The sequence below is a fragment of the Molothrus ater genome, chromosome 1 (genome assembly GCF_012460135.2).
Source record: "Molothrus ater isolate BHLD 08-10-18 breed brown headed cowbird chromosome 1, BPBGC_Mater_1.1, whole genome shotgun sequence".
Taxonomy (NCBI): Eukaryota; Metazoa; Chordata; class Aves; order Passeriformes; family Icteridae; genus Molothrus; species Molothrus ater.
The window spans coordinates 572,539-600,467 of record NC_050478.2 but is presented as its reverse complement, the minus strand read 5'-3'; the positions used below and the strand labels follow the sequence as shown (position 1 = coordinate 600,467).

Below are 27,929 nucleotides of genomic sequence, written 5' to 3'. Positions count from 1 at the left end.
CTCCTCTCTCCCGGCTGGGTTTCCCTGATGCACCCAGCACTCTGCAGACACCGCCCAGGAACAGCCTGAGCCCCGGGGGAGGATCAGGGCCCAGCACTGAGGCAGCAGCTCACTCAGGCAGCATTTCTGTGCAGCAGGGCCGGGCAGGACCCTCAGCTCTGTGTGCAGCTGCACTGAGACCTGCACAGGGCAGGGAGCTCACAGAGCCATGGAACTGGTAAGGGTGGAAAAGGCCTCCAGGTCAAGGATTTCCCAGCACTGCCAAGGCCACCTGTGACCCCTTCCATGTTCCTGAAACAGGGTTAATGGATAAAGACATCCCTGCAAACGAGGGTGGGTCTGGTACCCTGAGCTGTCAGAGGCAGGGGAGGTGCACCAGCCCTGCCTGCTGTGCCTGGCACCAAGGACAGCTTGTGGAATTCTGCTGCAGACAAAATCATCTCAGTTACTGTGGCTTCCCTCCCCCTCACATCAGTCAATCCCCACCGTTCTTGTGTGCTGGCAGTTTTCAAAAGTTGAAATAAAGTGCAAGGTCCACAATTTATCCACCAGGGGCTCTGGCCTCAGGCAGGTGAGGGCAGTGCCATGCAGGGAATAAGGTCACCACAGAGTCTGGTCTGGTTGTTTTGGGTGCCTTTCCCCTTGGAAGGGTTTGTACAGACCCTGTGTTTAATGTCACTGACAGACAAGACACAGCACCTCTGGCTTTGAGAATAAATTAATACCCAAAGCAAAAAATCCTGTGACTCATTCTTACTCTCCAGTCCTAAAGTCTGAAAATCCAAGTTAGTCCCCATGTCAGAGGGAGAGTTTTCTTGTTCTACTATAAATCCCTTTGTAGGTGATACTAATTTTCCTCATCCCACTTGAATGGCTCTGTGTTGGGATCTGCATTTTCCCTGGAATGGGGGTGTCACCAGCCCCGTCTGACAGCAGCCCAGAGGGGAACAGGTGACACCTGGGGATGTGGCCATTGGGGTAAATATGAAATGCCAGTGTCACCCTGAGGAACAGCTTTTAGTTCAGGTGAGGATTGCAGATGAGCCAGGTGGGTCTGAAGCAGGTTTAGGGCAATTAAACAGGGCTTTGTTAATGAACAAAGCACAGGTTCTGCTCCTGAGGAATGGCAGAACAGGCTGGAACCAGAGCCCCTGGGGAGGTGTGTGTGTGTGTACATGTTTATTTATGTAAAATAAACCTTCCCTTATTTCTGTAAGATTGTATCACTCTTGCACAGGTCTGTACTATTTGTGTGGGAGCCAGAGGACCTGAATTAGAGTCAGACTCTTCAGATCCCCAGAGAACAGAGTCTCCTGTGGGCTTCCAGCATGACTCTGGGAGCAGCTTGTGCTGCACAGGAGAGGGGAATCTCCTTTCCAGGGCAGAATTTGGAGCCCTGTCAGAGGGAAGCAGGGCACAGCCACCACCACTCACTCAGAAGCAGGTTGGTGGTGCACTTGCCAAGGCTAAAAAGGCACTGTTGCTGCCAGATACTGGCCTTGCCAGCCCTGTGGCAGGACCCTGGTAGCAGATTCCCTCCCTGCTCAGCAGTGGGATTCCAGGCTGCTCTGTCTTGGCTGCAGACAGGCCCAAAGCTTGTCCTGCTGGGAGCTGGTTTCATTCCATGGATCAGCTCCTTTCCTGTTACCTGAGCCCTGGCAGCTCCTGCCCCTGGGGCTGGCAAGGGGGAGTGTGCAGGGAGGGATTTGCCTGGAGCTCTCCTGGCCCTGCTCCACCTTGGCCACCTGAGCTGTCTTCAAAATCTGTCAGTGCCTGGATGAGCACCTCTGCCTGCTCCTCCTCATGCTGCTGGCTGGAATGCAGCTCCTGCTGCAGTTCAGCAGTTCCAGCTGGTTACAGAATCTGTGTTTCCTTTATTCTGGCTTCCAGAGGGGTGTCAGGGTGCACAGGGACATGAGCATCTCAAAAGAGCCTTTCCTAAATCAGATGAGAGCTTTCCTGTCATCTTTGTTAGATCCCAGGATGGGTGGGCTTGGGAGGGTCTGGATGCCACCCAGGCCAGCCCCCTGCCAGGGCACAGGGCAGGGTCCCCTGGGCTGTGTCCAGGTGGCTCTGGGATGTCTCCAGAGAGGAGACTCCAGCCCCCCTGGGCAGCTGTTCCAGGGCTCTGGCCCTGCATGGACAGAGGCTGTTCCTGCTGCTGGGCTGGAGCTGCTGTGCTTTGCTTTGTGGCCATTTCAGGTCCTGCTGTTCTTCCCTCCTCTGTCTGTGCTTTCCATTCTGTTCACCTCTTTCCCTGCTGCTCAAAAAAAATCCCTAACACAGAGAAATGTGAGGAGAGTCAAACCCAAGTGCTGGAAATGCCTTCCCTGGAGCTGAGGTGGGGCCCCTGTGCAGTGTCAGTGACCCAGAGCTGTCACAGCTGGGGCTGCCCCTGGACCCCTGGCAAGGCCAGGCTGGAAGGGCTTGGGGCACCCTGGCACAGTGGGAGGTGTCCCTGCCATGGCAGGGGTGGCACTGGATGATCCTGCAGGTCCCTTCCATCCCAAACCACTCCAGCATTCCGTGCTCCCAGCACCTGGTGGGTCCCAAACCAGCAGGGCCAGGTTCACACAAGGAGCCCCTTTTCCCTCCACGCTGAGCCGTGGCCCAGGACTGAGAGCTCAGAGAGAATCCAGGATCCCCTTCTGCTCTGGTCCCTCAGCAGAGCTGCTCATCCCACCTGGAGTCAGCAGCTGCCGCTGGGCCTGGAGGAGAGCTGAGCCCTCCTGCCCTGGGAGGGGACTCTGCTGCCCCGGGGATCCCAGGGGTGACAGATCCCTTGGGAAGGCCCTGGGACAGCAGCAGCACAGCCAGCACTGCCAGCACAGACACCCAGGGAGGGGAAACACCCCACAGTGAGACTGAACCTGAGCTGATTCCACAATGGAACTGAACCTGAGCTGATTCCACAGTGAGACTGAACCTGAGCTGACTCCACAGTGAGACTGAACCTGAGCTGATTCCACAGTCAGACTGAACCTGAGCTGATTCCACAGTGAGACTGAACCTGAGCTGATTCCACAATGGGACTGAATCTGAGCTGACTCCACAGTGAGACTGAACCTGAGCTGATTCCACAGTCAGACTGAACCTGAGCTGACTCCACAGTCAGACTGAACCTGAGCTGACTCCACAGTCAGACTGAACCTGAGCTGACTCCACAGTGAGACTGAACCTGAGCTGATTCCACAGTCAGACTGAACCTGAGCTGACTCCACAATCAGACTGAATCTGAGCAGTCTCTGGTTGTAAATTATTCAAATTCTACAAAAAACACTTGTTGTGACTCCTCCCAACTCACAGGTGGCTCACAGGGAATACCTCCCTGCAGAAGCACCTTCTGTGAATCTCAAGTGCTTTCCTTGGATTTCTGGACACAGCTGCCAGCACTGAAATCATTTAGGGAAAAAACAATTCCTCCTTAAGCATCTGTTGAAGGTGCTCTGCTTTGTTTATCACTTATGCTTGATCTTACTGTTCCTTTTTCTCTTCCCTGCCCTTGCCCAAGGAAATGCTAATAATTAGATGTATTTCTGTCAGAGCAATAAAGAGCAAATCTGACAAGCTTGGCTTCTGATTTCATTGTTCTTTTCCAGCTGTTTGTTGTTCTCTCTGAAGCCTTGTGTTTAGATGCTGCTTGTTCCTCCACGGCCTTTGATGATCCAAGCTAATCCCTAATGAAGTGGCCAGGAAAACAATTCCAAGGCCTTTCTCTTTATTGTGTCAGTATTGCCACAAAATTCATCTACAAACAGGAAAATATATCAGGAATTGTAGGGCCACAAAAAGACTGAAGTTCTGATCTCCAGTTCAGTTTGGTGTTCAGACAGTTCCAGATTCTCTGTGGATCTCTGTGTGTCAGCAGCCTTGCTTTTCCCACCAGTTCAATTCTGATTTGCTTTTAACCACTTTTGAGAACATTTGGAGTTAAAAACCTGATTCTAAACTCTCTGTAACCTCATTTTCTCAATTTCTGAATAGTTCAAAGTCTCTGTTGCGGGACAGGAACTACGATCACCAGAGGTTGTGGTGGCAAAGCAGCAAGAAGATCAAGAGTTGACAGTTTTGGTGTCTCACTGCTGCTCTTAAAAGTGCTTTGAGGACCAATGAAGCTAATGACAAGTTTTGGAAATAGTTTGAATTCAATAGAGGAAAAGCAGAGGATTATAAAGGCTTTGGGGCAGGGAAGCAGCCACTGGAACAAGGGAGTGTCTGGGCTTTGGGTGGGATATGCAGTTACTGAGCCATGGCCACACTGAGAGGTTTTGCCACAGCCAGCTTGGATGGGGGAATCCAGGAGAGGCCCTGCCAGGTCTTCCCTTCTTCTCTCCCAGGACTTTTCCATCCCTGTCCGAGGGAGGAGGACTCTGGGATAGCAGTGTGTCCCACGAAAGCCAAAGCCCCCTTGCTGGGTCTCCTGTCCTGCACAGCTTGGCTTTGCCAAAGTGGGCCTGCTCATTTTTTAAACTCTTCTATAATAATAATAATAATAATAATAATAATAATAATAATAATAATAATAATAATAATAATGATGATGATGATGATGATGATGATGATGATGATGTAATATAAATTCCTAATTTTATTATTATTCTTCATACCACCAGGAGAAAATTCCTTCAGCATTTAGAGCTAAACCTCAGGGCAAGGTTACCATTTTGGGGACGCATTCAGATATTTCAGGAAACACCGAATTTATTCTGCCTGTAAAAGTGCATGAACCTCCCAAGTGAGGGATTTGCCTGGTTGTGTCCCCCCAGCTCGCCCCTGCTGAAGCTGCCTCTGCCAGGGACGGGCCCCGTGGAGTTCAGCACGCCGCTGAAGGACTACGCTCCCCCCGGGGAGCAGGGAATGCAGCACGGGGAGCCCGGGGAGCGCCCCGACTGGGTGAGTGCTGCTGGGGACACTGGGGACACTGGGGATACTGGGGACACAGCCCCCGGGGAGCAGGGAATGCAGCACGGGGAGCGCCCCGACTGGGTGAGTGCTGCTGGGGACACTGGGGACACTGGGGATACTGGGGACACAGCCCTGCTGGGGCCACTGGGGACACTGGGGACACTGGGGAGGGGACATGGCCCTGATGGGGACATTGGGGACACTGGGGACACTAGGGAGGGGACATGGCCCTGCTGGGGACACTGGGGACACTGGGGAGGGGACATGGCCCTGATGGGGACATTGGGGACACTGGGGACACTGGGGACACAGCCCCTGGGGAGCAGGGAATGCAGCACGGGGAGCGCCCCGACTGGGTGAGTGCTGCTGGGGACATCGTGGGGACACTGGGGATACTGGGGACACAGCCCTGCTGGGGACACTGGGGACACTGGGGACACTGGGGACACTGGGGAGGGGACATGGCCCTGCTGGGGCCACTGGGGACACTGGGGAGGGGACATGGCCCTGCTGGGGACACTGGGGACACTGGGGACACTGGGGAGGGGACATGGCCCTGATGGGGACATTGGGGACACTGGGGACACTGGGGAGGGGACATGGCCCTGCTGGGGACATGGAGAGGGGACACAGCCCTGCTGGGGCCATGGCGCCATGGGGAGGGACATCTACCTGCTGGGGCCATGGGGAGGGACATAGACCTGCTGGAGCCGCTGGGAGGGGACACGAGGAGGGGACACAGCCCTGCTGGGTTATGGGGAGGGGTCACGGCCCTGCTGGGGACACAGAGAGGGGCCAGGGCTCTGCTGGGTTGCCCATCACTTGATGGCCCAGAGCAGCTGGGGCTGCCCCTGGATCCCTGGCAGTGCCCCAGGCCAGGCTGGACAGGGCTGGGAGCACCTGGGACAGTGGGAGGTGTCCCTGCCATGGCAGGGGTGGCACTGGGTGGGCTCTGAGGTCCCCACAACACAAACAGAGAACCAGACTCCTTTTGTTCTTGCCTGCTCAGTCCTCTCGTGTTCCCCCTCTGATTTGGGAAGGGAGAGCAGAGTCTGGCAAAGCCCTTCTGTGGGATTTTCGGGGTCCCCCATGGCAGGAAGGAAATGATGAATCTGACTCCATGTTCTTAGAAGGCTGATTTATTATTTTATGTTACTATATTATATAAAAGAATGCTATACTAAAACTATACTAAAGAATAGAGAAAGGATATTTACAGAAGGTTTAATGAGATACTAATGAAAACTTGTGACTCTCTTCACAGCCCCAACACAGCCTGACCGTGATTTGCCATTAATAAAAACAATTCACATGTTGGATAAACAATCTCCAACCACATGCCAAAGCAGCAAAACACAGGAGAAGCAAATGAGATAATATTGTTTTCCCTTTTCTCTGAGGCTTCTCAGCTTCCCAGGAGAAGAATCCTGGCTAAGGGATTTTTCCAGAAAATATGGCACTTGTGGGGGTTTTAGTTGTTGTTTTTTTTTTGGGTTTGGATTAAAGGCACTTGAGACAATAGTTTATGTTTGGACTTAAGTGTTTATTATTTTTTTTTATTAGTAAAACAGTTTTATTACTGTGAGTTTGGCAGTTTTTTATTAGAAGGCACAAAATGGTTAACAGTTTTTTGTTACAAGGTTTTTTAAGACTAGACTATTTCATTAAGAGCTGACAGATTTTTTTTTAACTTAATAATTGATTTTAAAGAGCTTGCAATGCAGACTTTTTAATGTAATTACAAAATGCTACTTATGAAGAAGAAGGAAGAAGTATGAAGAAGAAAGTTAGGATAACATTCTGTGTTTTCTATGGTTTTTTTATTTACAATATACAAAAAATCTTAAAACTTAAATTTCTCACTAAGTGATATACTTACACTACTCTCTATAATTTATTTTACACTTTTGTGAATTCCAGTCTATCTTGAAGTTTAGGAAACTTTCTCTATGAATGAGGGTCAAAATCAGAGCTCCTCTGGGGGTGAGGGCACCCCAGAGCAGACAGAGAAATATTTTTGGTGCTTGGGGTTTCCACATGGCAAAGGGATTTTTCCAGAAAATGTGGCAGTGCCATCGTTCCTGCTCTGGTTCTCTGGGAGCTCCCCAGTTGTGGGAATGTTTAAAAGCTGAGGATTTTAGGAAAGTTTATCTAGTGAGATATGAGGAAGTTTTAAGCTTGATAATGGAGCTCTGTGCGTTGTGTTTGAAGGCTCACAAGCAGGTGTTGTATTGGAAAGAAGCAAGCATTGTTTAACCAAAGGTACCTGTGCTGATACTGCTTGGATAGAACCACTGTCAATGTGCTTTTGCTTTGTGGGATTGGTTAAAAAACTTCTAAAGTGAGTTGTGACATGAAGTTCTTTGTGTGCTGCCTGGGATGTGAGCTGCTGGCATCTTCCCATTGCCATAACCATGTGATGAGGCTGATGCTGGAAAATCAGAGAGCTCAAGAGGTGTTCCCCAGCAGCCCCATCCCACTGGGGGTTTGTACAGGCTCCTGTCACTGAAGGGGTGTTGGGGACAGACTGTGGCATTCACACCCCCTGAACATGATTTCTCTGCCCAGGATTTTTCTCCTGGGAAGCTGAAAAGCAGCAAGAAGCCTCAGAGAAAAGGAAAACAATTCTTATCTCATTTGCTTCTCCTGTGTTGTGCTGGTGTGGAATGTGTTTGGAGATTGTTCACCCCAGGTGATTGCTTGATTGGACTCCTGTGGGAGTTGTTTTGACTCATTGGACAGCTGGGGCCAAGCTGTGTTGGGACTCAGGAAAAAGTCACAAGTTTTCAATTATTATCTTTTTAGCATTCAGTAAGTATCTTTTCTGTATTCTTTAGTGTAGTATAGCATAGTTATACCATACTATGTTTTATTGTATAGTTATACTATATTTATATTTTATACTTTATTATACTATATTATATCTATATTATATTCTTTAATATAATATAGTATAATAAAGTAATAAATGAGCCTTCTGAGAACATAGAGTCAGATACATCATTCTCTCCCCTCATCAGGGTTGTCCACACTTGCAATAACAGACAAAGCTGATACAGAGATTCTGTCATTAGAAGGTATGAAAAGGCACTTTTTAATTAGAAATCTACAGTTTTTGTAGAAACAACGGTGGACTTAAGACTTGATTGGTGTAGCCATGATATTTTCTGAAAAATCCCTTTGCCGGGATTTTTCTCCTGGGAATCTGAGAAGCCTCAGAGGAAAAGAAAGACAATAATTATCTGCTGCTGAGCAGTGCAACAGGTGCATCTTTGATTGGTCCATGTTGGTTGTTTCTACTTAATGGCCAATCCCAGTCAGCTGGCTCGGACTCTCTGAGAGTCACGAGCTTTTGTTATCATTCCACTTCTTTCTTTGCAAGCCTTCTGATGAAGTCCTTTCTTCTGTTCTTTAGTATAGTTTAATATATCAATATTAAGCTATACTAATATTAATATGAGTATAGTTTAATATATTATTTTCTTCTAATATAATATATATAATAAAATAATAAATCAGCCTTCTGAAACATGGAGTCAAGATTCTCGTCTCCCCCCTCGTCCTGGGACCCCTGTGAACACCACCACAGATTGGTTTTTAGGAATCTTCTCTCACACTATCAGCAAACTATGAACAGCACACTCTGGAGGATCATACCTATAAACAGCACTTACAGAAGGAGAGATAATAATTGCTTTAATTCTTTCTCTGGGGAAACTTCCCAGGAGAACCCTGGGGCAGCTGTGTGTCTGTGTGTGTGTGTGTGTGTGATCACCCCAGCCCCCTGACCCTGCCCTGTGTCCCTGCAGTACGTGGGGGCCCCCGTGGCCTACATCCAGCAGATCTTTGTCAAGGCCACCGTGTCCCCGTGGCAGAAGAACCTGCTGGCCGTGGACGCGTTCCGCTCGCCGCTGGCCCGCGTCTTCCCGCTGGTGGAGGAGATCAGGAACCATGCCCTGAGGGACAGGTGAGCCCCTGTGGGGACTGCTGTGGCACACCTGGCTCTTGGTGTCACTAATACTGCAGATGGGACATGCATTGGCTTGTGTGGCTGCTGAACCAAACAGCAGCACTGTGGTATTTCACCCCACAGACCCTTTTGGCTGCCTGGGTGTGTGATGTTTCACCCCACAGACCCTTTTGGCTGCTGGGTGTGTGGTGTTTCACCCCACAGACACTTTTGGCTGGCTGGGTGTGTGGTGTTTCACCCCATAGACACTTTTGCCTGGCTGGATGTGTGGTGTTTCACCCACAGACACTTTTGGCTGCCTGGGTGTGTGGTGTTTCACCCCAGGGACACTTTTGGCTGCTGGGTGTGTGGTGTTTCACCCACAGACACTTTTGGCTGCTGGGTGTGTGGTGTTTCACCCCACAGACACTTTTGGCTGCCTGGGTGTGTGGTGTTTCACCCACAGACCCTTTTGGCCGGCTGGGTGTGTGGTGTTTCACCCCACAGACCCTTTGGGCTGCCTGGGTGTGTGGTGTTTCACCCACAGACACTTTTGGCCGGCTGGGTGTGTGGTGTTTCACCCCACAGACACTCTTTCCTGGCTGGGTGTGTGGTGTTTCACCCCAGGGACACTTTTGCCTGGCTGGGTGTGTGGTGTTTCACCCCACAGACCCTTTGGGCTGCCTGGGTGTGTGATGTTTCACCCCACAGACACTTTTGCCTGGCTGGGTGTGTGGTGTTTCACCCACAGACACTTTTGGCTGGCTGGGTGTGTGGTGTTTCACCCCACAGACACTTTTGGCTGCCTGGGTGTGTGGTGTTTCACCCACAGACACTTTTGGCTGCCTGGGTGTGTGGTGTTTCACCCCACAGACACTTTTGGCTGCCTGTGTGTGTGGTGTTTCACCCCACAGACACTTTTGGCTGGCTGGGTGTGTGGTGTTTCACCCCATAGACACTTTTGGCTGCCTGTGTGTGTGGTGTTTCACCCCACAGACACTTTTGGCTGGCTGGGTGTGTGGTGTTTCACCCCACAGACACTTTGGGCTGCCTGGGTGTGTGGTGTTTCACCCCACAGACACTTTGGGCTGCCTGGGTGTGTGGTGTTTCACCCCACAGACACTTTTGGCTGGCTGGGTGTGTGGTGTTTCACCCCACAGACACTCTTTCCTGCCTGGGTGTGTGGTGTTTCACCCCACAGACACTCTTTCCTGGCTGGGTGCTGCAGCTGGCACTGGAGACAAGTCCAGGCCTGCAGGAGCTCTGGTGCTGCTGGGATGGAGCTTCCCCCCATAACAGGGGCTGCTCCTGGGGTTTCCCTCTGGCAGAGAAGCTTTAAGGGATGGTGAAGGAAAGGAGTCGGTTCTGATGGAGGCTTTGGATCCAGAGCTTTATTCTGGCCCTCAGGCCTCTGCATGCAGCACCAGCTCCAACAGAACTCCCTGAGCCCGTGGTTCCTCACTCTTTTACCCGGGAGAGGAAAGGAGGGAAGGGGCAGGGAGCCACCAACCAGCTACAAGGGACAAAGGACACCTGGATGGCCCCATGCCCCCCAGGGACAGAGGGCATCCTTTGGATCTGCCAATCCCTTCTGGAATTGCAGGACTGACAGACAGTGCTGGGAGGGGAAGGAGAGGTGACTGACACGCCTGGGAGGGAATGCTCAGGGGAGGGACCCGGGTTTCTGGGGTAAACCCTGAGATCACAGCAACACCTGGCTGCAGAGGGCTGCCCCAGGGCTGGGCAGGAGCTGGGGGTGTCCTAAAGGTGGGATCCATCCTGCACATGGGGCAGTTCACATTTGTGCTGGGGCATTCCCTGTGCTCCAGGTCAGGCACTGCAAGTCCTCAGGAGTTTTCTGGTCAGAGCCCAGAAGGGGCCTGTGGGGGGGCACAGGTGTCTCAGGATGTCCTCACCTCCACACCAGCTCCCTGTCACAGGGGGTTCTGGGCCACTGCTGCAATTCCCTGCTCAGGAACCTTCTCCTGGCTTTCTTTGGCTGTTTTTTAGGACCAGTTTGTACCTGCTTGGTTTTATCCTGTTGCAGCCTCTATACAACAGCTTTCCTCAGCTCCCCCTGCCCAGCCCTGCCCCCTGTTTGTTAAAAGCCAAACAGAAATCTCTGGGCTCACTGGTGACAGGCTCAGCACTCCAGGTGCCATCCTGGTCCTGCTGCTGTTAGTGGCACATTCCTGAATTGGGAGAGCAGAACCACACCCAGTTTGTCAGGGCAGTCTCACTTGGGGGATGTTTTCCATGGAAAGGCTTTTCCTGAAGCCTCTCTCAGATCACAAGTCTGTTTTTTGTGCCCACTCACATCAGTTTTGCACATTAAGAGGTGATTTATTGATGTCCCCATGTCCCTCTGTCCTTTCCAGCTGACAAGCTCCCACCTCAAAGCAGGAAATCTTTTTTACCCCCAAGTGGGGTCTTGATCTTTGTGCTGGTAACAGAAGGGGTATTAAATGGATCATTTTTGAGTGTCCACCCTGCTCCTCTAGCTGATGATTTGTCCTTTTGGGGAGCCATCCTTCACCCCCAGCCGCTGCTCTCGGAGGTCACGTTTTAGAAATGCCATTTTTGCTCCTCAGATTTCGTCAGTTTTCCTCTCCCTGGCAGCTCCCCCAGCCTTGGCACTGACCTTGTGGCCGTGTGCTCAGTGCCTCGCCCCCCTTATCCTGTGGGATAATCATTGTTGCCAATTGCAGGCAGAAACAACTGCTCCCAGGCCTGTGCTGTGCTCTCATTATCTCCCTTGTCTTCTCATTGTGTTTTCATTATCTCCCCTTGGCATTGCCCTTGATGAGCACTGATGCAACCCAGGAACAAAATCATTACTTTTGTTATTATTCTTCATACCACCAGGAGAAAATTACTTCAGCATTTAGACCTAAGCCTTGGGGCAAGGTTACCATTTTGGGGATGCATTCAGATATTTCAGGAAACATCTAATTTTGAGATGAATTCTGCAATTACCTCAAAAGTCATTATGAAGTTCTTGTTTGTTGCCTGTAACAAAGCTGAGAAGAAATAATTTTTTTACATGCAAACTGGCTTGTTTTGTATTCTATTTTCTATTCTTTTCTATTCTCTTATGTATCTTTTATATTATTTTAAATTCCAGGAGGAGCTGAAGGTTGTTAAGTGTCCCTGGGCAGGTGTAAGTGTTAAGTGTAGCATGGGTGTGTTTCCCCTGGCTGCACTCATCGATGTAAAGGTCAGGAGTGCCCTGAAATCTGTGCTTTGCCCCAGCTGTGGGTTTGGTGTCACTGTGTGCTCTCAGCATCCCCCAGGGACAGGGATGGCAGCCTGGCCTGCAGACAGGAACACCCTGGCCTTATCTGCAGCATGAGCTCTTATCTCTGCCACATTCCAGAGCTGATAAAATCCAAACCAGGGTCATCTGCTCCTCCTGGAGCCCTTTCCAGAGCCATCACTGCATCAGTTCCTTTAAATGTTCACCCCCAAAGCTTTTGTCCCTATAAACACTATATTTTGGAAGTGTATTTTCCATGGCTGTCTTTTGACAGCTGTGCCTTGTCCAGGTGTCCTGCCATGCAGCCACAGGGTGCACACTGTGCAGGGAGTGTTCACAAAGGCAAATAATAATTTTTGAATGTCTGTGCTCGTTCTTTGTAGTTATTATACAAGAAATCTCTTCTGGAGAGGGATCTTACAAAGGCTTCAGTTCATTTGCCATCTGGAAGCACCTTCCTGAGATGTGCAGGGCCAGAGCCAGGCAGGCCTTAGCCTCAGACTTTGGCAGCAGTTTAAATTTAAGGACTCCCTCTGGCCCACATGTTCTGGTGATGGCAAATGAGGTGTCTTTATAAAGTGAATTATTTATTAAACAGACAGGAAATAACAGATGGAAGATGTTAATCACAAACGCTCCCCAGTTTAAAACTGAAGAAGTGCCAGTAAATTATGGCATAATTTATTTATTTACAACATAAACACTGCAGAAATGGAGGTGCCTGTGTTAAAGCTGGCAAAGGAATCAGCAGTGAGTGAGGGGCAGATGGAGCTGCCCATGGACATGGGGAGGGGTTCAGGCTCCTTCACTCAGCCCCTGGAGTAACCACAGAGCAAAGCAGTGTCCCTGCTCAGGGGATGGATGCATAGACAGATAGATGGATGGATGGATGGATGGATGGATGGATAGATAGATAGATAGATAGATAGATAGATAGATAGATAGATAGATAGATAAAATATATCTCTCTATATATAGATATATTGATATATACATAGATAATAGATATAGATAGATAATAGATTATATAGATGGATAGATAGCTAGATAAAATATATCCATCTATCTATAGACATATAGATAAATAATAGATAGATGATAGATAGATATAGATAGATAATAGATAGATTAGATAGATGACAGATAGATAGATGTAGATATAGATACATAATGATTACTGATTAAAAGAAAAGCTACAGTGACAAGGTATAGGATTAAGTCCAGAGTGTTCATGGTAGCTGAGGACAACCCAAACAAGTAATTTCACTTGTATTGTTACCAGTCCGTGTAGATCAGGATGTTCCCCACATATTAAAATCATAGGAAAGGTGGGATGCAAATGAGGATCCAAGTTCCTGGAGTTAATTTTTTGGTTGCAGTGATTGGAGGGGTTCAGTGATGGGTCAGTGACTCCCTTCACTTCCATTCATGGTTCTTAGTCCAGTGTTCCTCAGTGAAGTTCAGCATTTCACGTGTCCTTGCTCACCACACCAAGTGTTAGACAGTTCTGACCTGACCAGTAACCTGCAATAGCCTGACCAAATGTGTGTGTACTACAGAACAATCTGGTTATAGCCCCAGGGCAGCGCAGCTGGAATGAAACTCAAATTGTTGCCACCTGCTGCAATGGGGAATTCTATACCTTACCCCGAGGAGATGGGAAGAGGTGCACAAAACTGATTCCAGAATCATATGAAAATTCAAGTTACATTCAGGGGGAAGTCTTTTCCACCCCCTGTGACAAACAGGGTGAAGAGATGAGCATTCTGAAGCAATGACTCATATTCACTGCAAAACTACTGGGACAGACCATAGCAAACTATTGAAACCTCAAATGCTCCAGCACCTTAGCAATACTGACCAAGATTTTACTTACCACTGTGCAGATCTGGGCTGTCACTCCTTGCAGAGGGAGCATCACTCCAGCTGGAGGAAGGCCACTGGAAAAGAAATTTGGTGTGGAATTCCCATCATTTCAACAAAATATTTGGATGATGGGAATTCCACACCAAATTTATTTTCCAGTGGCCTTCCTCCAGCTGGAGTGATGCTCCCTCTGGAAGGAATGACATGAAATGGGAAACTGAGAACAAGTGCACTGTTGTTATCAGTGTCACAGCTTGCAGGAGCTTCAGGTGGGAATTTCTCTTACGAGGGTCAGGTACCATTGGTTCTGTGTGTGCTGCATTGGAGTGGCCCCAGGAAAACCAGCCCTGCTCCCTTTCCTTCCCTTTGCAGTCTCTGTAGGAGGTGCTGGGGTGGCTGACAGATCAGGGTGCTGTGCAGTTAAGGACATGGTTCTGTAAGAGCCTGAATGAGAGATGTGGGACTCCAGGGGCTCTCCAAAATGCAGTTTATTGTATCCAAAATGCAGTTTATTGTATCCAAAATGCAGTGTATTGTATCCAAATGCAGTTTATTGTATCCAAATGCAGTTTATTGTATCCAAGGTGTTACAGCAGTCCAGGGTCATGGCTGACAGAGCTGTGCCCACAGCTGTCAGATCCAGCTGCAGGCAGGCCTGGATACCCTTAGTTTAGTTTATAAATACATTATATACTTTGCTTAGCATCTTAATGCAGTAGAACCAATCTATACCTTAACTTTTATCTACAGCCCATCATAACTACTATAATTACCATATTCATGTTACTCTTCTCCAATCACTAAAAGTTAGTACCTTACAGTTTGAGCTAGAAGTTGTTTTTCAGTTTTCTTGGAAAATTCTGAGACCATTTTTCTACTTGCCACATTTGCTGACTTGTTTGCCTGTGCTCTCTTTGTGCTTGGTAAAAACATCTTCTTGTTTGGGGTGGGTTTATCCTTTGCTCTAAGCCATAAAACCCCTTCTAACTCACACACCCTTTGCCTCCTTGGTTATCCAGTGAGGCTGGCTCAGCAATTCTTTTCTTCTATATCAAAACTTGCTCTCATCTCTATTCCCTCTTCAGATTCTACATCCAAAAATCTTTCTGCTAAGGACACATATCTGTGAGACTTTCTTGTCAAACTTGCATCCTTCCCAAGAGTTCAGAACGTAACCCTACAGTGATTGTCACTGCAGAGCTCCTCAGTGCTGCAGCTTCAGCCACAGCAGCTGGGCCAGTCCCTGCCTGTGCAGTGCATCCTTATGGCCAGAGCTGCCTTTATTCATTCCCTGCAGAGTCTCCCTTGGATCAGTCCCTGCCTGTGCAGTGCATCCTTATGGCCAGAGCTGCCTTTATTCCTTCCCTGCAGAGTCTGGCAGTGACTCCCACCGGCCCTTCCCTTGCTGCCCGAGTGGCTACCGGCTCCCGTGGGATGCAGAGCGTGTTTTCAGGGGTGTCCGTGCCCGTCCCGGGTTTGCGGGGAGCCCCGGCCCGGTGAGCCCCGGCGTTACCGGAGCCGCGGTTCGGCGCAGTTCCGGCCGCCACCACACGAGGGCGCTCTGGGGCGGCCGGGCGGGCCCGCTGGTTGGGAGCAAAACACGGACTGGAGCTGGGGTGTGGAGCGGAGCCTCCATCGGGGGCTCCTGGTGCTGTTAGAACCCAGAGCTACCCAAACACGGGGTCAGAACCCACAGAACATTGGGTCAGAACCTATAGGACACTGGGTCAGAACCCACAGAACACTGGGTTAGAACCCACAGAACATTGGGTTAGAACCCAGAGAACACTGGGTCAGAACCTATAGGACACTGGGTCAGAACCCACAGAACACTGGGTCAGAACCCACAGAACACGGGGTCAGAACCCACAGAACATTGGGTTAGAACCCAGAGAACACCGGGTCAGAACCCACAGAACACTGGGTCAGAACCCACAGAACACTGGGTTAGAACCCACAGAACATTGGGTTAGAACCCAGAGAACACCAGGTTAGAACCCAGAGAACATCAAGTCAGAACCCACAGAACACTGGGTCAGAACCCACAGAACACTGGGTCAGAACCCACAGACACTGGGTCAGAACCCAGAGCCACCAGAACACTGGGTCAGAACCCACAGACACTGGGTCAGAACCCAGAGCCACCAGAACACTGGGTTAGAACCCACAGAACATTGGGTTAGAACCCAGAGAACACCAGGTTAGAACCCAGAGAACATCAAGTCAGAACCCACAGAACATTGGGTTAGAACCCACAGAACATTGGGTTAGAACCCAGAGAACACCAGGTTAGAACCCAGAGAACATCAAGTCAGAACCCACAGACACTGGGTCAGAACCCACAGAACACTGGGTCAGAACCCACAGACACTGGGTCAGAACCCAGAGCCACCAGAGCACCGGGCCTCAGCTGCCCTCGGAGCCACAGGCACCCTCCCAGGCTGGGCTCAGCTCAGCATGGCTGGCTTTCCCCCTGTCAGCTGTCCTGAAATCCTCAATTTTGTCATCTGGAGCTGTTCAGAGACACACGGTGCTCAGGAGAGCTCGTGAAACCTGTTGGTCCATAACAGTTATTTATTATATTTATTATATTTATATATATGTATGTATAGATATAGATAGATATAGATTGTGAAAAACGCCATTCACTTGTGTCAAAATTTTAGAAGTTTATTAGTAATAAAATAGTAATTAAAAATAGTAATAAAAGTAGTAATGAAATAGTAATAAAATTAGTAATGAAAATTAGGGCACTAAGAGACAATAAAAAGCAAAGAATTATGGATGTCTGGATGCCTGGCACTCTGCCACAAAGCACACCTTGCTAACAAAGGATTAACCCTTAAAAGCAATAGCTTCTTGCATATTCATGTATCTCATACATGATTCAAAGGTTCCTTTCAAACCAGGGTGTTTCTCCTTAGTTTCGCCTTCCCTCCTCATCTTGTAAATCAATTTTCTTGGTCCCTCAAAGTCTGGGCTTTCCCAATAAGGTGGCAATATTTCTATTGGGATCTTGGCGTCTGTCCTGTTATCTCTACACAAAAAAAATCCTTGATCCTTTTCCATTCCTTGAGCTAGTTACAAAAAGTATCTTACATCACATAGTTTCTATTTTAATATTATGCTATAGCCTAAAAACTATATTTACCACACTACTTAAAAGAGGTTAATACAGCACTACTTAAAAGAGATTAATACAGCACAACTTTCCAACAGAACACATACAGTATTAATTTTAATATTTGCAAAGAGCCAATCATATCATATGCATTTTTCACATTTATATAGATATAGATATATAATGATTACTGATAAAAAAAGTTACAGTAACAGGCTATAGCATTAAATCCAGAGTGTTCATGGTAGCTGAGGACAACCCAAACAAATAATTTTACTTGTATTGATGTAGGTGGAGATACATATGCAAACACACATAGGGAAAAAAAATCTATTTTATTTATTTATTTATTTATTTATTTATTGTACTTATTCTGTCTGATATCAGTTATTATAAATAAATTATTTATCTTGTAATTTATTATATTTGTTATAATAATAATATTGTGATAAATATAATAAATTTTTATATTTAATATATATTAAATATATAAATTAATTATATTTATTTATATATTTATTATATATATTATATATTATATATATATATATAATAAATTGATATATATTGTGATAAATATAATAAATACTTACTGTAATAAATATGTTATCTGACATAACACAGAGGGTAACCTTTTATCCCAGCCAGACTGACGTGGCCTAAGGCACTGCTTTAGCAAACCACTGGCCCAGAATCTCTTGGCCCAGAGGCGCAGAGTCTTTTGTTACTTCTGCCCTGTGAAGGCCGTGCCAGGTCTGGGTGATTCTGTTCAGGTCTCAGCTGGCCCTGGGGGCACTGTGAGAATGCCTTGACACATCTTCCTGGTCAGTGCCAGCCCCTGCTTTGCGCTCCCAAAAATTGGAGTTTTTTGTGCAGTGTGGCCTCATTTGAGTGTAACCACTCACCCAGTCCATACCAGTGCCGTGGAGCCTCCTGTGGATCAGGTTTGCTGGTTCTTGGCAGCTGGTCACCTTGTTGTCTGTAAAGTTTGGTCACTGGCTGAGCTCTGACCCATCCTGTGTGGATCTGTCCGTGGGACTGAGCCTGTAACAACAACCACTTCCCTCCTTCCTTCTGCCAAGCCTCCTTTGCTGTGGGAATCAGAAAGATAGAAATCCTCACAAACACACAAGAGTTTGATTCACAGCCTTAGGAAAAGCCCAAATTGATGTGAAAGCAAGGTACACAGACACTGAACAGAGAAATCATAAACTTATGTTTCTGTAAGTTATATATATCTATAACTTTATATAAGTTATGTTTCTATAGTTATAAGTATGTTTCTATAATTATAACTATGTTTCTATAGTTATAAGTAAGAATAGGCCTCTAGTAAGTAAGAAACTCATTAGATATTAACATGTTAGATAAGACATTGACATATTAGATAAGATAATGAAGTGTTTTATAGTATAGTAATGTAGTAATGTGATTGTAATAGAATAAAGAGTTTAGATATTAAAATAGAGACATGTGTACATGTAATCAGACCTTATTGGGCAAAAGTATCCACATTGCAGTAGAAAGAGGTGAAAGTGGCAGGTTAGAAAAGCAAAACATGCTCTGTGGAACTGTCCTTTGGATTAGAAAGTTACACACTGTCCTACAACCAAGAACTTGTGACCATCCTAGACTGTAACCAACTGCTTGCTGTCTGATAAATCTCATGGCCTTTGAGATTGGTATTATCTAAGCAATAAATCATTATTAGTCTGATCTTAGTCCCATCCCTTTAATTAATAATACAACAGCCACATTTTCCCTTCATTGCCAGTCCAGGGCCTCCCACTGCCACAACCACTGTGGCACCAGCCCAGGGTGTGTAAGAATCCACTTAATAACAAATAAATAGATTAACAAATAAATAGATTGTCACTAAATAAATAGATTGTCTTTGTTTGCTCCTTTGCTGCCAGCAGTATACAGCCTTTAACTCTGCACTTGTGCACTTCTGGTTCCTTCTCCCTCTGCTCCCACTGCTGTGTGAGTGCTCAGAGCAGCTGCTCTGCACCTCCCCTGCCCACCCGTGTGTTTGGCTGAGCCTCGGGGTGTGAAGCGAGTGCAGGAGCAGGCAGGAGAGGATCAGATCTGTGCCTGTTGTCAGGCTGAGCTGTCTGGTGTGCCAGCTCTGTGGTTCTGTAGGGGTTTAGGCCCTGCAGTGCCATCCCTTTGATCTGAGACACCCCTGAGACACCCCCCTTTGTGCACTGTCACTGTGCAATTCCCTCTGGAAGGGAATCATCATCATCATCACTGCCCTTCTTACCACTGGCCCACAGACTGCAAGGTCCTTGGCTCTTCACACATTGATGCTGTTGAATTTATTTTTACTTGTTCAGGACCTCAGGCCAGGGACAGTAATCCCTTTTCCCAGGCAGTGTTTCTCTTTTCAGTACCTTTAAATGCTGTGGAACTGAACCCTAGTGGTTGTCTGGGTCCCTGTGGCCCTTTCTGGAACATACCACAGTGAGTCCCCTGTTAGCAAAATCCCATTCAGCTGTTACAGGATCACTGGGATGAGCTGGCCCCGGTGATTGATGTTTTTAACTCCTCTGTCAGTGTTTGCAAAGCCTGTTTGTGGCTGTCAAGCCATTCCCAGATTTGGATTTTCCTCATTAATGTGGACAAGGGTCTTGCTATTATAGAAAATCCAGGAATATGATTTCTGCAGTATCCCAAAGTACCTTTTGAGGCTCCTTTTCAGTAGTGGGGCTAGATATAGGATCTAATTTTGTTTCATGTGGAATTACAGCTTGGCTGCTACCCCCAGGTTCCCAGGAATTCCATCTCTTTAGAGGGGCCTGGGCTCTTTGCTGAGGGCACTTCTATCCTCTCCCCATTTAATCTGTTCTGGATATCCTGTGCTGTTCTTACTGCACTTTCCTCCTCACCTCCTGCCAATTTATGGGTAAATCTGTTCTCCTGCCTGTTTTGTTGGAGTTCAGCTGGAGCATTGTGTGCTACGCTGGGTGAGTGCAGAAATCCCTGAGGTAGGCAGTTGAAGCTGGGTTGTTCCTTCCCCAGTCAAGCAGATCTGGGTTTATCTTCTTCCTGGACTGGGACCATCAAAATCATCTTTTCCATGCCAGGCTGCCTCCCCTTTGTGTGCTGCAGTGCCTGCAGAGGAGCACTGAGCTTTGCAGGATTTGGGCCTGCTGCAGGGAGTGCCTCTGTGTCAGCATCAGGCCTTTGATAATCAACTGCTGAATGCCAGCTCCTGTCTTCTTTCATTACCTGTCAAACAGGGGAATTGTGAACACATCCCAGACATAATGGTCCTTTGTTCTAAATCTTTAATTACTTCATTTTTCCCTTGTTTGGCTGCAGGAGGCACAGGGTGCTGTTTAATGTTAGAAACAGGTTAAACTGGAGCCCTTTTTAAGAGTCTGATTTTCTTACCCTTCTCAGAAAGGTTACTCTGGGTTTTTTTGGGTCCAAAGGGCCAAAGATCCCTGGTTGGTAATTGCAAAGCTTTCCTTTAAGAATGTCATATCCTACAACGTTTTCTTCATGACCTGCCATCACAAATGTGTGTGAAGTCTTTCCCTTCTCCCCAGGTAACCATAAACACACTTTGGTGGTGTAACAGAGAATGCTTTTCCTATTAAAGCCAGTTAAATGAACTTCTCTATTTTTAAAACCTAAGTTTAGCTTTTTAGCATCCTTGGGAGTAATTAAAGAGGTCTGAGCTCCAGTGTCAGTTAAAAATGTCAAAGGCTGTGCTTTAACAGGGAAATGTACAGAAGGTTTCTGATTGGGGGAGTGCTGTGGGGTGCCTGTCAGTCAGAAGTGCAGCTCCTGTCCCAGTGGGAGAGCACTGAGGTGGTTTTGGGCAGCTGGGAGGTGCCAGAGCAGTGCTAACCCCGTGGGGCCAGAATAACTCATGCCAGCAATAACCACGACTCCTGTGAGACACTGCTCCTGTCTGATCACTGAGCAGTGCCAGGCAGCAGAGCAGCTCCTGCTGGGGTGACAGGGACACGGCCTCTCACACTGGGCTGGCCCCACAGCTGCTCTGGCACTGGCCCTTCTGTGTGGCCTTGAGAAGCCAGGAGTCTGCTGAGGAAGGCAGGAGCCTCCCCTGCAATGGAAAATGTCAAACCCCTCCCTCTGAATTGTTAGAATTTTGAAATTAAAAGGCTCTCAGGCAAAGATATGGGAATAGGAATAACAGTTCTTTGCTAGAAGACTAAAAATAAAAATGTAACCCATGAAAAAACAACAGAAACAAAACAAAAAACCCACAAACAAACAAACAACAACAACAACAAAAAAAACCCACCAAAAAAAACCAACCCCAAAAATACCCCCAAAAAACCACTGCCAGAGTGAGAGCAGGCCCTGTCCCCTGTGTGTCAGGGGGTGGCACAGCCCCATCCCATGGGGGCTCAGCCCTCCTGCAGTGCCAGCTGTGGCTCTGCTGGAGCAGGGATCCTGCACAAGGGGGGAGTTTTCCTCTGCAGCTCCAGGGCTGCTGGAGATGGGCCTGGGCTCCCTCTGGCAATGCAGGGCAGCAGAAGCTGCTCCTCTGGCAATGCACTGGGCAAAGGCTGCTGGGCTGTCCCAAAGCTCAGATTGGATCCAGGTAGGAATGCTTGGCTCCTCCCCTGGGCGCAGCATCTCCCCTTGGGATGATGGGAGTGGATCAGCCCTGCAGGGACACTCAGTGGCCATGGACAGCAGATAATTAATAATTAATGGCTCATGAACAGAAGAGAATTAATAATTAATAGAAGAGATCTCCTGGAAGCAGGATTGGCTGTGGGAGAGATAAAGAAAACTGCCCAATGGGCAGAGGATAACTGCCCCACCTTTAACAGAGTCCAACAGAATACACACACATATCTGACAACCCAGAACACTTCCCACCAGTTCACACCCAGCCTGGGTCTTGCTTGAATTAGTGGTTGCTAAGGATGATGCCAAACACACCAGGTTCCAGTTCACACCAGTTCCACCTGTGTGCAGCTCTGAACCTCTCAGGAAATGCCCCTTTCCCCACAGTGCAGAGGAACTGGGGAAACACCCCCAGGTGCAGACATTGAACCCTGGGTGCATTTTAGAGCACCTCAAAGGATGCCCCTCAGGAAGGCTGACCAGGACTCCTGTAAAACACCCACTGCATGTGTGGAGAGAGGTGCAGAGAAGGGTTTGGGGTCAGGAAGAATTCCAGAGAGAGTTTCTCTGTCAGGTGGAAGTGTCCTAAATGTAAAAGCGAAAGTGTGGTACCAGAGATGGGTGAGGAGTGAGAGCTGTGGGGCCAGGCAGCCCCAGGAACGCTGGTGGAGTTCTGGAGCCTGTTCACAGTTGCAGGGAGCCCCAGCTCCTGCTCTGAGCTGTGAGGAGGCAGAGCAGCCACACCTGGTGCAGGTCCCTGGGACGCTCCTCTCCAAACGCTTGGCCTTTGCCTGCGTGGGGCCCCTCAGCACTGTGTTTGCCTTGCAGCTCCGGGGTCAGGAGCCTGGAGGAGGTTTGTCTGCAGGTGACAGACCTGCTGCCCGGCCTCAGGAAGCTGAGGAATCTGCTCCCAGAGCACGGCTGCCTGCTGCTGTCCCCAGGGAACTTCTGGCAGAACGACCGCGAGCGCTTCAATGCCGACCCAGATATCATCAAAACCATCCACCAGCATGAGCCAAAGACCTTGCAGACGTCAGCCACTCTCAAAGGTGAGCCAGGGAAGCTGAGAGTTGCCTACAGCTTCATTGTTATTCCATCCTCACTAATTCCAGCACTGGAATTGCTGATGGTGCCAATTTGGGCAGTATTTTTTCATTCACAGCAGCCGAAGCTGCCCGATCTTTGTTGTCTCTCATTTCATATGTGGGGCCCTGATCTGTATTTGTGAGAAGTGAACAAATCACTCAGTCAGGCTTCTTTCTGCAGGTAAAAATAGCAGGGTTTTGTTCCTCTCACTCTACACATGCTCCAGCCTGGCTTTTCCCTCTGTCACACACAAAGGCTGCCTCATTGTCACGGATAAATCAACATTCATCCTGCTCCATTGTGTGTTCCAATTCCTTGCACACAGCCCCAGCTGAGAATGGATATCATAAAACTATTTTTATCTCTTAGTTATAAAGAAACTCTGTGACCGTGTGTGGGGTTGTTAATGATTATATCCATAATGCCAGAGGAGATGCTGCTTTAAACACAGGTTGGATCCTTTGGTTTTAAAGGAACCTCAGAGATCTGGCAGTGTGTGATGTAGTGTGTCACATGTCTGAAAAGGGGTTTGTTACCCTAAAGGAAGTTTGCTTTAAAGGCTGTTTTTAAGCACCCAGAGTGTTGATTTATTAAAAAAAATATGAATATTGATCTAGTACCGATATCCAACTGTGATGGACAAAGACTGTCTAACAGTTTAAGGTTAAAAGGTGTATGTTTATTGTGGGACAGCTCCCAAATACACACTGCCATTTACAGGTGATTACAGAGCCCTTTTATCTATGCAAGTATTAAATACTCAAAATATAAATACATATTCATAACTTTGGTACATCCCATTCCCAATATGGATATTGATCTAGTACCAATATCCAAAAACTCTCTAACAGTTTAAAGTTAGAAAGTGTTTGTTTATTGTGATAACTCCCAAATACACATTGCAATTTACAGGTGATCACAGAGCCCTTTTATCATACAAGTATTGAATACCCAAAATACAAATGCTTATTCATGACTTTGGTACATCCCATTCCCTGCTTTGTATGGTAATTAGTTAAAAAGCTATTAAGCATGGTAATTAGTTCAAAAGCTATTAAGCATGCACAGTTTGTTCCTTGAAATGGGGAGGAGTCCCAAAATGAGGAAGTAAATGAAGTCTTCCTCATTCTGACCTTTCTACCTTTTCAATGCAAATATGTCAAATGAACCCTTGGTAGAACTCCCATTCCCCATCTTCAATTGGTTGCAGAACAGAGGAGGCCTACAACTGTCTTATGTTCCCAAAAGCTATTTATCAATTTCTATATTCTTCATTATAAACCCAGCTAACCAAACATTGTGCTGACAATCAATCACTTATTAGTTAACTACTAACTCTTAACTCATCAAGGCCTACCCATTTATTTTAATTACCTCCAATAAAGCTTATCCCTGACTAAAATCTTAGCTCCTCTAAAATCTCTGAATTCCTTAAAGTTTATGTCTCAGTGTGAGCTCGCTGTGGTTGGAGCCTGCTCCAGGTGTGTCCCATCCATGGGCTCTCCCCGGAGCATGGGATACCCTACAGGATGAGAGCAGCCATTCCCGCTGGGGCTGCTGGCAGGGGACAGCTGTGCCCCCCTGTGCTGTGTGTGAGCTGTGTCCCTGTGTCCCCCTGTCCCTGCAGACCTGCTCTTCGGGCTGCCTGGCAGGTACAGCGGGGTCAGCCTGTCCAACCGGCGCCGCGTGGTGTCCTACACCGTCACCCTGGGGCTGCAGCGCTACGACTCCAGGTGAGGCCTGCTCTGCCACCGAGCTCTGCTGCTTCCCCCTCCCTGATGGTTCCTCTGCCCTCCGCTTCCTTCTGGCTTAGAGTGTCTCACATCTCTGAAGGTGCTTTTCTGGGAGAAAACTTGCTGTGTTTTACGGAAATAAAATACCCTCAGTTCTCAGCTGCCCTTCACAAGCAGGGTCTGTAGCATGCAGAGCTGCCAGGGGGAGTTCCTGTGGCATCCATGGCCCTGTGGCTCTGGTTTGACCCAGTTCCTTGTGCACAGGCTGCTTGGCTTTCCAGTAAGCACTGCTGGAAACACTGTGGCAGTGTTGGCCAAACTGGCATGGATTGAGTGGATGTGAGGATGTCAGGTTTCCCTCTGGCAGAGAAGCTTTAAGGGATGGTGAAGGAAAGGAGTCGGTTCTGATGGAGGCTTTGGATCCAGAGCTTTATTCTGGCCCTCAGGCCTCTGAATGCAGCACCAGCTCCAACAGAACTCCCTGAGCCCGTGGTTGCTGCTCCTTTAACCCCGGGGAGAGGGGCAGGGAAGGGGCAGGGAGGCACCAAGCAGGGACAGGAGGGGAGGGACAAAGGGACAAAGGACACCTGGATGGCCCAATGCCCCCCAGGGGTAGAGGGCATCCTTTGGATCTGCCAATCCCTTCTGGAATTGCAGGACTGACAGACAGTGCTGGGAGGGGAAGGAGAGGTGACTGACACGCCTGGGAGGGATCATCAGGGGAGGGACCCGGGTTTCTGGGGTAAACCCTGAGATCACAGCACAGCACTGCTGTCCCCAGGTTCCTGAGCAGCCTGCGCTCGCGGCTGAAGCTGCTGCACCCCAGCCCCAACTGCAGCCTGCGGGAGGAGAGCGTGGTGCACGTGCACTTCAAGGAGGAGATCGGCATCGCCGAGCTCATCCCGCTCGTCACCACCTACATCATCCTCTTCGCCTACATCTACTTCTCCACACGTAGGTTTGGGGGCACCTGGGTGCGGGCTCAGGGTGCAGGTGATACCTGTATAACATCACCTGTTTCAGCAGGAGAGGTGGTGGTGGAGTTCTGCCCTGAGCTGTCGTGGAGAGGGTTAAAACTCTTTGCCTGATTCCTGCTCATTTGCCCCTTTCAGCCGGGGTGCTGTTATTCCTTGTGATCCACCTCCCAGCTGGAGGTGTTTCCCCATCCCTGGAAGTGTCCAAGGCCTGGATAGACTTCTTTAAAGTCTCTTCCAACCCAAACTATTCCATGATTCTTTGATACCTTCCCAGGTATTTTTTGTCTTGGGCACCCTTAGATGCCACAGCAATGCCTTTTTTCCCAGTTTGTTTCATCCATTATCAGACACATGTTCTGAGCTGGTGGGTTTAGGCCTCTCTGGCCACATTTCAGTTTGGTTCTGCAGTGCTGGAACTGGTGTGAGCTGTGAAGCAGCATTGTCCCCTGTCCCCCCTTGTCCTGTGGGAGCTGCATTTCAGACTTTTTCTGGATCTCTGCCCAGAAAACAGCCACGTTCCCAGTTCCCCAAGCTAGCTGGGCACATCTAGATTGCTGGCATATAAATGACAGAAAACATGGATTCTGCCTTCTCTGAAGCAAGTTTTTCTCAAAATATTACTTCTGTTAAAAAATCACCTTTTGGCTTCTTCATTCTGATCCAAAAAAACCAAAAATGTGTCAAATTTTAAAATTTCTACATTTCAGACACTGCAGTACCTGCATTTCAGACACTGCAGTACTTTAATTTCATCTCAGACACTGCAGTACCTTCCCTCTGGGCTGGGGTGTCCTGTGACCTGCTGGGGCCGGCCAGGACAAGCGTGCTGTCCCCATTTGTGTGTCCATCTGTCCCCGTCTGTGTGTCCTTGCCGTGTGCTGTCCCTGCTGACCTGGCTGGGCTGTTTTGCAGGCAAGATCGACATGGTGAAGTCCAAGTGGGGCCTGGCTCTGGCAGCAGTGGTGACAGTGCTCAGCTCCCTGCTCATGTCCGTGGGGCTCTGCACCCTGTTTGGCCTCACACCCACGCTCAACGGCGGGTACGTGCCAGCCCTGCCTGGGGCACACCTGGGGAACACCTGGGGAATCAATTCAGCGTGCTGGAACCAGCTCCTGTGGGGCTGGACATGCTGCTGGGCACAGTCGCCGTTGTATTGGAATAGTTACTAACAGAGCTGGACAGAACGTGCCCTGGCTTGTCTGGCCCTTGCTGCTGAACCCCTCCTCAGCTGTGCCTCTGTTTCCCCAGAGAGATATTCCCATACCTGGTGGTGGTGATCGGCCTGGAGAACGTGCTGGTGCTCACCAAGTCTGTCGTGTCCACGCCCGTGGACCTGGAGGTGAAACTGCGCATTGCCCAAGGTGGGGTCCTGCCCTGGGGCTGGGAGAGGGAAAAGTGGGAGAGCCAGGGGCTGGGAGAGGGAAAAGTGGGAGAGCCAGGGGCTGGGAATGGTCTCACTCAGGTCTGGGAAGTAAACAAGTGACTTGTACAGCCTTTTGTAGTGAATTCCAGAAACATAATGCTGCTGTTGTGGGCACTGCTTTTTGGGATTGTTGACTGAAACAGGCTAAATAAATACAAAAAATATTGGTAGGGGAGAGCTAGATTTCCTGGTGTGGATACTGAGCACTGTCCTCAGGTCACAGATATCAGAAGTGCAGAACAAAGGTCCTACAAAATTCACCTGAATGTGTGATAAAATTATCTTTTCCATTCTATGAATGCTCTGTGCCTGTGGAAGGATTTGAGTGTGCTCAAACCATGGATAAATGGGATTTGCAGTCTTCAAAGCTGTTTCTGAACATCAGGGAGAAGAGATTCTAGAGCGATGCTGATTTTAGTTTTAAAAATACAAGTGGTTTGAATCCTAGATGGGAAACAGGACTCAGAACTCCAGTGGGCCTTTGCACTCAGGAGTTTTAGCCTGGAAGGGCCTTTTGGGCCTGTTCCCTGTAAATTCCTGGCTTTAAAGAGGGGAAGTGCTGCTCCTTTGGCTGTGTTCATGTCTGGCACAGTGAAGAGGCTCCCCTGACCTGTCCCTGCCCTTCCCCAGGCCTGAGCAATGAGAGCTGGTCCATCATGAAGAACATGGCCACGGAGCTGGGGATCATCCTCATCGGGTACTTCACCCTGGTCCCGGCCATCCAGGTGAGAGGGGCTGCCAGGACAGAGCCTGAGCACTGCAGGGAGGCACTGGCAGCAGGCTCACACAGTCAGGGAGTTGGCTGGGCTGGAAAAGCCTTGGACACCATCAAATCCAACTGTTCCCAGCACTGCCAAGGCCACCACTCACCCATGTCCCCCAGTGCCACAGCCACACCGCTGTAAAATCCCTCCAGGCACGGGGACCGCACCCCTGCCCTGGGCAGTTCCAATGCCTAACAGCCCCTTTTGGGGAAGACATTTTCCCTAATTTCTA

The 27,929-nt window shown here is 48.5% G+C and overlaps 1 protein-coding gene across 2 annotated transcripts in view; it reads left to right on the top strand.

The window, feature by feature from the left end:
• Positions 1–27,929, top strand: part of SCAP (SREBF chaperone) — a 63,342-nt gene that overhangs the window by 17,931 nt on the left and 17,482 nt on the right. For both annotated transcript variants that reach the window (XM_036379211.1, XM_036379210.1), the window contains exons 3-10: positions 4,767–4,893; positions 8,715–8,872; positions 22,543–22,763; positions 24,428–24,533; positions 25,315–25,487; positions 26,423–26,549; positions 26,759–26,871; positions 27,564–27,658. In XM_036379211.1, the coding sequence (XP_036235104.1) occupies positions 4,767–4,893; positions 8,715–8,872; positions 22,543–22,763; positions 24,428–24,533; positions 25,315–25,487; positions 26,423–26,549; positions 26,759–26,871; positions 27,564–27,658 (1,120 nt within the window). The remainder of the gene's footprint in view (positions 1–4,766; positions 4,894–8,714; positions 8,873–22,542; positions 22,764–24,427; positions 24,534–25,314; positions 25,488–26,422; positions 26,550–26,758; positions 26,872–27,563; positions 27,659–27,929) is intronic.